The sequence below is a fragment of the Hydra vulgaris genome, chromosome 15, assembly GCF_038396675.1.
Source record: "Hydra vulgaris chromosome 15, alternate assembly HydraT2T_AEP".
In the NCBI taxonomy this organism is placed as follows: Eukaryota; Metazoa; Cnidaria; class Hydrozoa; order Anthoathecata; family Hydridae; genus Hydra; species Hydra vulgaris.
Genome location: NC_088934.1, coordinates 4028674 through 4038588, shown reverse-complemented (window position 1 = coordinate 4038588; position 9915 = coordinate 4028674). Strand labels below are relative to the sequence as shown.

Below are 9915 nucleotides of genomic sequence, written 5' to 3'. Positions count from 1 at the left end.
GGATAAATGTAACTCCATTGAGCCTTAGATGTAATATGTGCATCTCCATAACTAATGTGTTGCCTTTTTTTTAATCTTTCAAGGGTTTAACATGCCTCTTACTCATGCTGAGCGTCAAAAGAAATATCGTGAAAAGCAGTTAGAAAAGTTTGGTGAAAAAGTAGTTAAAGAAAAAGAATCAAAATAAAGAAAAGAAAGAAGACTCGCTAATTTGGAGGCTGAACAAGAAAAAGAAAGGTAGCGAAAGAGAAAGAGCAGACAAAAAAGAGCAGAATCAAAATCTGTAGCTGTTACATCACCCCCTTACAAATCTGCAAGCACTCTTGGAAAAGCTGTTAAGAGAGCCGAGTCAGCACTACCAAAATCACCCAGAAAGAGGGCTAAAGTTGTACAAAAACTTTTAACAAAAATGAATGAAATCCCAAGCTCAGAAAAAATACTTAGTAAAAATGCATTAGATGCTTTAACTGTAAAATTGGTTCTTGATTTTTATCAGCGTGATGATATATCCCGTCAAGCACCCGGTAAAAGAGACACCATTGTGGTGCATAAGCTTCATTAACATTCATATACAAAGCGTCATTTGTATATGAATGTTAATGAAGCTTATGCTGTTTTTAAAAGTGATAATCCTGAAGAATCAGTCAGAAAATCAAAGTTTGCTTGTTTACGCCCACCACTTGTGCTTTTGTCTAGTTCAATGTCAAGAAACGTTTGTTGTTGTCAACAGCATCAAAATATAATTCTTATCCTTGAAGCCTTACACAAGTTTGATTTGAATTTTCCATTGTGTTCACATGAATTTCCTCTTAGCATTGTATGTGATAGTGAAAAAGACATTTGTTATAATAATATGTGTACAACATGTAAAGATGCTGCAAAGTTTCATAATCTATTTGCCTTGAATGAAATTGACAAGAATAAATGCATTACATGGTACCAATGGGAAAAAGTTGCAGAAGGTAATGGAAAGGAATATATTTAAAAAATTGAAAAAAAGGGAAGAGTTGATGATCTTTACAGCACCTTTTCAAAATCTTTACCTTCATTTCTTTGGCATTATTTTATTAAACAGAAACAATCAAAGACATATCGTGATCATAAGATCCAACTTCAAAGTAATCCAGACACAGCCGTTCTTCAAGTGGATTTTGCTGAAAATTGTTCAACTTTGTGGCAAGATGAAGTGCAGTCAGCACATTGGCACAAGAAGCAAGTTACTGTTTTTACTGCTGTATTTTGGTACCAAAATTCATGCTCATCAGCTGTCATAATTTCAGATGATTTAAGCCATTCAAAAGAATTTATTCTTTTATTTGTTCATAATTTATTATCTAAGCATATTAAATCTAGTGTTAAAATACTACAGGTTTGGACAGACGGGCCAAGTAATCAATTTAAAAATTGTTTTATTGCATCAGCAATACCCTGGTTGGAAGAACAGCATGATTTAAAATTATTCTGGAACTTTTTTGCTGCTTCACATGGGAAAGGACCAGTAGATGCTATAGGTGGGACCGTTAAAAGAATAGCAACGCAAAAAATAATCCAGAGAAAATTTATAATAACTGATGCCATAACTTTTCATGAAGCTGTTAAAAATGAGACTAATTTCAATGTCTATTTTGTTTCTATGGAAGATGTTATAAATACAATAAAAAAATTTAAAATTGATGAGCTATTTACAAAAGCACCAGCAAAACCAGGAATATTTTCAGCGCACCTAATTCAAAACAATAATGGGAAAATTGAAATGCGACCCTATTCAAGTGCGAAGTATTTAGTGAAACAACTTACCTCTTCAGACGAAATCCCCGAAAAACTTTAAAACGTTGTACATATGACAGCAATATAATATGGACGCGATTTGACACTGATATAGTATGGGCGTGTTCTGAAGATTACTATGTAAGAACCATTTTTATGAAGATGTAATTATATATTTGTCTAATCCTTCTCTACTTAGTTTTAAATTCATAAAAAAAAACAGCCCATTTACCTGGTTTATAATTATCCAAATGTGTCTGGTCACGCAGTGACGTCACGCTGTGACGTTTACCACAAGTTAATTAAAGGTGCACCTGTTTGAAATTTAATTAAATAAATGTTATTTAGCTATAAAACTTGTAAGAGTAATGTCTAAACTTTTTGTTTAATGCCAAGTTAATAAATCAGTTCATCTATATTAGCTGAATTGTGATGTTGATCTAAAAACTAAAAAACAATGAGAAAATTTTGGTCACGCTGTGACGTTTTACATTTTCTCGCATGAACAAAAGACTAATATATCCACCCTAACTTTTTTTCTTGTTTCTTGTAGCACTTATTATGAGCTAACAAAATAGCAAAAAAAAATTTTTTTATATCTATTTAATAATAAAATATTGAAGGCTAAAGACAAAAAAAAAGACGGTTGTCACGCTGTGACGGTCGTGGAATTGCTCTATAGCTGGTAGGCCCCCCCGCAATGCAGGGTCCTGCGTCCAGTAGTTCCGCCACTGCTTCATGAATTTTGAGTGACACCATATTTTAAAACTTAGTGTTGAATTTATTATATGATAAACTAAGCTATTTGAAAATCCGCGACGTTTTTGATTGAAGTACATATATTTATATTCATTTTTCCTAACATTGAGTTTGTATGAATTGATCCCAGATTCCAGCGAGAGTAAGACTAGTAGTTGACATTTTAAATGTAACTCCACAATAATGCAAAAATCTGTTAAAATAATTATTAAAGTGAGCAGGAAACACTTAATGACCCAGGAAACATTATTTTACTAGATTTGCAGTGGACCTATAAAGACATTTTGAGTAGACCGCAGTAGTTTTGCTCGTTATAATAGTCGTTAGTCATCGGCTAGCCACTTTTGGCGACTGTCACTTTTGGTCCATTAAGTAACCGATGAGCAAAACTATAACGATCCGCTCAAAACGCCTGTTTAGGTCCAATGCAATACATGATTTCTATAACTCTGAGTTTGGCAAACAACTTCACGGAATATATTTTTTCGAGTAAACGAAAAAAAAAGGTAAAAATATCAGGGGGCTAAACATGCTTTAAAATAGAATAAACGGTATAACATTACTTGATTTTTAACCTCCGGAAATTATTTGGATGGCGAATAACAACAATAAGTTTTTCTTTAAATGTTAAAAACTATAATTTTGTTTACTTCATAAAAAATTATATAAACATAAAGTATAATAATTCTTTATTTAAAGTACAAATATAGTGTTTATAAATAATAAACTTGTATCAATATTATTAACATCTTAGCTTACCCCCGTTTTTAAGGAAATGTTGAAACAAAAATAAAATTTTTATAGCGTTTTAGGTTTTCGTAAGTTTAATGGAAACTAATATTTTATTTTTGTGAAGGTATATTCTTTGCTTTTAAACGTAAATTAGTTTGCAATACAACAATACAGCATTAATAAAAAAGTAAAAAAATCTGTTAAAAATAGTCTCACGAATTATATTCTTTAGACCATTTCTACAGATTTGCTAAATAATAAACAACAATAAACATACCGGTTTTTGCATCCATTTAAAAAAAACATGACATCTACTTAAAAAAACATTTATTTAAAACAACCATAACATTCACTTAAGGTACACCAGGAAGAAAAATGACAAAAAAAAAATTTTTTGATTTTTTTTTTTTTTTTAATTTTATGAAAGATTGACCCTTTAAGTTGACTTTTAAAAAAAACTTTCGACATACTTGTTTAAATATATAGCTCAACTTTGACCTACTTGAGCCCCACTATCATGTAAAACTCCTTAACAACCTCATAGCAACAAGTTTTTAACTTGTTTTGTAAGTGATTTTGGACTTGTTTTTTTTAATAGCAATTTTGAGAGGAAAGCATAAAGTCATCAAGAAAGAATTGCTCTTGTTTTTCCGGTCTAAACTGCATTGATAGAAGTCACAAACCTTATTAAACAGAGCACAAACATTCTTGTTGCTTATTTGATTTTTTTTTTGTTAAGATGTCAAGCAAAAGAAATTTATCTAAAAAAGTTAAAAGAAAATGGAATGGATGTCATCCTAATAAAAATTATTTTACTGTTCAGCCTTTAATATCTCCATCTTCATCAGTTGTTCTAACTCAGTGCTAAGAAACTAGTTACTGACAATAGTATTGAGAGTTTTGATGATAAACAAATTGATAACTATTTCGTTTTGATTAATTTTACCATATTAAAAAGTTTGATTTCAAAAACAGTTTGTCAGTGCTGTTATTCTCCTCTTTTAATTGAAGATAAATTAAGTCACAGAATAGGTTTTTCTCATTTACTCAATATGAACTGCTCAGCTTGTGGCTGGTCTACGTGTACTTACACTTCACTAAGAGTTTCATCAAAAAATAAACCAGAAAAAAGTAAAAAAAAAACTTTTGAAGTAAATATGCGTGCAGTTATTGGTTTTCGAGAAATTGGTTGTGGGTTTAGTTTTATGAAATCGTTTTCTCGATGCATGAACTTAAATTGTTTGACACTGAATGGGTTTCAAATAGTTAGCCAAGATGTTATGACAGCTTACTTATGATAGCTTACAATTTTGCCCTAGAACAACGACTAAAACATGGTGTAAGTACTGTAATAGTAGCAAGAAAAATATAACTTCATCTATGTCAATTCCACCATGGATAAAGACTTTAATTCTTCCTATTATCCAAGACCTACAAGCTGACGAGTTACTCAAAAAATGCCTGCATGGTGAAACTCAGAATGGTAATGAAGCATTAAACTCTTTGATATGGTCTCGTGTACCCAAAAACAACTTTGTAGGGAAAAATGTTCTTGAAATGGGTGTTCATTCAGCAGTGATCCATTACAATGATGGTGCAAATGGTGTCTTAAATGTACTAAAGTATTATGGTTTAATCGGTTCAGTAACTTGTAAAAAATCAATTTTAGCAAATATTAGTCGTGTTAAACGAATGAATTTAAAATCGAATAATGAAGGAAAAAGTAGGAGATAATCTTTAAGATCAAATAAAATGGTTTCCCGTGATGCTGAACAGGATAAGAAAAAAGAATTTTATGTAGCTGGTGGTTTTTAGTAGTTTTAACACTTCAAAATGATCTATTCTTTTTTATTTTTTGTTTTTTTTTGCATAAATGTTTTTTTAGGGTTTTTTAAAATTCAAAACATGATAACTTAAGTACAGTTTATGTTTATGAACTGAAATTTTCAGAAAATGTTTATTTAATATTGATGCTCCGGTTGACCCATGGGTTTTTCTTGGATTTGGTTAGATAAAAAGTTATTGCTATAAATCTATAGAGGAAGTCAAAAATTTTCAATTTTTTTAGTAAATTCGTGATAAAAAGAGTAATTTTCAAAAAATTTAAAAATGCATGGGTTAAACGGTATATAATAAGTTGTTTTATAACTGTATCGATTTTTAATCCATAATCTTTTCACTAGATAAAGATACTATGTTTTGAAATACAGCCTTTGTTATTCTTTTTTCCGCCATTATGCATTTTTAATAAGTTTTAAAATTTATCTTTTTAAATAAAAATAATTATAACACTTTATTAAAACAAGTTTTCATCAAAAAGATACATTTTGTATAATATTTCACAGTTTCATTTTTTCCCTTGTGTACCACCTTAAAACATCTTGACAATCGATTAAAACATTCGTGATTTTCAACTAAAACATTTAACGCATGCGCAATCTCAACATTCTATATAATTATTAAAAAAAAAAAAGGTTTTATTTAAATTTATTTTTTATTAATATTATATTAATTTATTTTAATTTTATGGAATTTATTTTAAACTTAAATGGATGTCATGTTTGTTTTAAATGAATCAAAACCCGGTACATATTTTTTATATATTGGCAAAACATTTTTTATGTATTGGCAAAACAACCATGACGTTCAATTAAAACATGCATGTTGATAATTAAAACAACCATGATTTCCCATTAACACATTAAGCGCATGTGCATACTAAATTTTCATTTGCCAAAATACGCGAAAACTTGTTTTGATATTGGTCGTTGATCAATGAAAAATTCAATCTGAATTTTCATGCCGCGAAGATCTGTTTCCCAAAACATCAAGATCTTGTAGTGAATCTAGTCGTTGATCAAGGAAAAACTTAATCTGAAGCTTCATCGTTAACAGGAGTTAATCGAAACACAATACAATCAATTTTAAAAAGCTACGATCGAACAAATTCAACACTTCCTGGTGCTAGAGGTGGCGCTCGTCACGTTATTTATAACGAAGAGATTAGAAGAAGAATTGAAGAGCGATAAACACGATAAAAGCGATAAACACGATAAACACGATAAAAACGATAATACAACGACAACTATAATTGAGATTAAATATACTTTAAATGTAAATGTATCGGTTACAACTGTCTAAAGATGGGTGACTAGTCTTGGATACACATATAAAATTACTCGACCAAGTTAAAGAAGAAACGACAATGATGTAAAAAATCTTCGAATTGAATATATTAGGTGGTATACTTCAGTCTCGCTTATTCATCGCTATCGAAATATTATTTTTATTGATGAAAGTCCATTTAATTTACACATGTTTCGCATTCATTCATGGGCAAGAAGAGGAGTAACACCAAACCCGACCATTAGCCCTAGGCAGCGTAACGTTTCGATGATATTGGCCGTCAATGGTTTAAATATTATTCACTGCAAAGCTGTCAGTGTGTCAGTCAATACGGTTTTTTTTCAAGAATATATTGATGAAGTTATACGAGTTTTGGGGGCAAAGGAAGAATTCACCCTGGTGATAGATAATGTCAGAATTCATCATAATGATGAGATGAGGGCTCAGAACATTCAAATAAAATATTTGCCACCATATTCACCATTCTTGAATCCTTGTGAAAAGATTTTTTTTATCTTAAGAATAACGAAGAAATACGGCCCCAGCTGGAAGAAATGAACTAATTACAAGAATGTGTGAGGCATGCTTATCTATTCCTAATGTTAACTTATCGAACTATTACACACACTGCAAAAGCTTTTTCGAAGCGTGTCTTAAGCCAGATGACATACATCGACAGTAATTGGAAAATAAACATATTTTAAATAAAATAAAATTTTAAATAATTGAATAATAAAAATAAAAATATATATTGAAAAAAAACCTTTGAATAATATAGAATGTTGAGATTGCGCATGCGTTAAATGTTTGAATTGAAAATCACGATTGTTTTAATTGATTGTCACGATGTTTTAAATGAATGTCATGGTTGTTTTAAATTAATGTCATGTTTTTTTGAATGGATGCAAAAACCGGTAAAACAAAAAAGTGTTATATACATAAATCAGCTCTAATTTTTAACATCAATTGAAACTGCACTTAAAACATGTGGAAACATGGAAGTAGCTAAAAATTTATATATATGTGTTTGTTTGCGTATGTTTATACATATGTGTGTATGCATATAATTTTTAATCTTTATACTACACTATCAGAAGAAACCTCTAAGTTGTGTTTACTCACAGAGCTTAGCCAATAATTCATATAGCAGCTGTAAATTTAATGCTTATGAGAAAGTTAGTCATTATATGACATTTGCTGTTTACTATACAATTGTGTTATTAAACCTTCTAGCGCTCTGTATTGGGTAAATAAAAACTAATTGGTGCATATAGAAATAGGCCATACTATAGAAAAACGATATTAAATTTGGAACCTTTTTTAAGTGGTCCGAAAAATTCTTGTGGCAAAGAATTGTCTCAATCTTATCATTTATTTACTTTTGCCAACATCTTATTTTGAATAATTATCTGAAAAAACTAAACTGCAATTTCTTGACAGTGTATTTTATTTATTCTTTTCAATACGTTCTTTACAATACGCTACGCAATATTAATACGCAAATTTCTTACGCGTTATGAAGCTATAGAGTTATGCAGTTATACAAGTTAGCAAAAAGCTCGACATTGTTTTCATCAGTTGCTCAAAATTTTATGAACTTTTACATCGTACTAAACATTTAATATTTTGCCAAACTAAAAGTCGAATTAGCGAAAAGGTCTATTCCGCTATATAATGTTTGCTGGGAAGCTGGTAGTAAAATATCCAGATTTAGGCAAGAACCAGTTTGATGACTAGTCAACAGATGAACATCTTAATGCTATTAATACCTTAAAAATGATTATTATGTCATCATCATGCGATGGAACAAAAAAACTTGATCCATTGTGGAAATGAAGTTTGTTTGGTTTTGCCCTAAACTAAATTAAATAAATTCTCAATTAAAAAAACAATATAAGAGTAACAAAGAACAATAGAAAACAAAGAGTAAACTTTGTTTATTGGCAGTTAAACTTTATTTTGCAATTCCAAACTTAACTGCAATATTACACTAATTAACAGATAAAGAACTACCCCTACATATGTAGCAGTGAGCGAGTTCGCAAATAAAGATCTCTATAAAGTTTTTTATTAAACAATTACCACCAGTCTGCATTAAAGTATTTAGGCGACAAAACAAATAAACAAAAGTCGAATTAACTCACATTTGTTGACTTGTGTTAAGCCTATGTGAGATCTAAATTAACTTTAAGTTTAGTTTCGTTTTTAAACGGAATTTAAATCAAATCAGTCACAGGTTAAAAACATAGTTACTAAGTTTTTGAAACTGGAGCTTCCAAGATTTGTAAAACAAGATACGTTATGTGAAGATTCTTTTATGGATAACTTTTTTAAAAGAAGATGCGCAGAAAAGTTTCCAAGAGAGAAAATTACAAAACGTCCAATGAATTCGTTTTTGCTGTGGGCAAAATCTGTAAGGAAAATGTATGCAAGTGAAAACCCTCATCTAAGCAACACTGAAATAAGCAGACTGTTAGGGAAAGTTTGGAAATTAATGAGTGAAGTTGAGAAATTGCCGTTTATTCAAAGTGCAAAGTGTCTTCGAACTAAATTTATGCAAGATTATCCAAATTATCATTACTTCTTTAAAAAAAAAAAATTCCATCAACTAAATAATACAAGTTTTTCCAAAATGGCTTCCAAACTAAGAAGTAATGATTTAAATACATACGAAATTTTTAAATGTCTAAACATGAGTGAAATTTTAGTGCAAAAAGATTTGAAAAGCTTTGGCTACCTTCAAAGCGTATTGGCAGCTTATCAGAATGAAACAAACGACAATCAAAATACATTTTCGTCTAAAATTCTTACAAAAAGCATTAATAATAAGTTTGTTTCCAATGTCCAATTAAATGCTAAATCAAATAAAAATAAAAGTGACAGTTTTGGTGAAAATCAACAAACGCACAAAGAAACAACTACACTGCATTACTATTCAGACGAAGCTCAACGTAGCTGTGAAAACTCTTTTGACATAAATAACGAAGAAGATTTCAATCAAAATAATCAAATGAAAGAAAGAGAAGACGTTATTGAACTTGACTCTGAACTCAGAGAATTTTTTCGGTCTCTTGAGAAAGGCTTTGGTTATCTTGAATGAATAAATGTTATTTTGTTAACCAACTATACCACTAATATTTTTTAATATTTTAATTTTTAATTTTAACTACTACAAAAATTTAACTTCAGTTTACATTATTTTACATAGTTAAACATAATTAAACATAATTAAACATAATTAATATGCACCAATTCATAGTGTATATCGTCGGTATACTAGGGAAATGCACGAAGTCCATTTTTGGCAATATGGGTTATACCACTCTTTAATATTTTATATTCTCTATCGTTTGATACGCCAAGCAAATTTAATAAATTAATTATTAATGAATTATTGAGATTTTTTATTTCAATTATTACAAAAAAATTTGTTATTTTAACTATTACGCAATAAACTTATTTGTTCATTATCTCAAAATGATGTTTTTAGACTTTTTCTTTTATACCGACAATAAATAGTCAAATCATAGT

The 9915-nt window shown here is 29.7% G+C and overlaps 1 protein-coding gene across 1 annotated transcript; it reads left to right on the top strand.

The window, feature by feature from the left end:
• The first annotated feature begins 8806 nt into the window (after positions 1-8806).
• Positions 8807-9484, top strand: LOC136091690 (sex-determining region Y protein-like). Its single transcript, XM_065819398.1, has one exon. It carries the CDS (start codon positions 8807-8809, stop codon positions 9482-9484), a length of 678 nt encoding a protein of 225 aa, XP_065675470.1.
• The last annotated feature ends 431 nt before the right edge of the window (positions 9485-9915 follow it).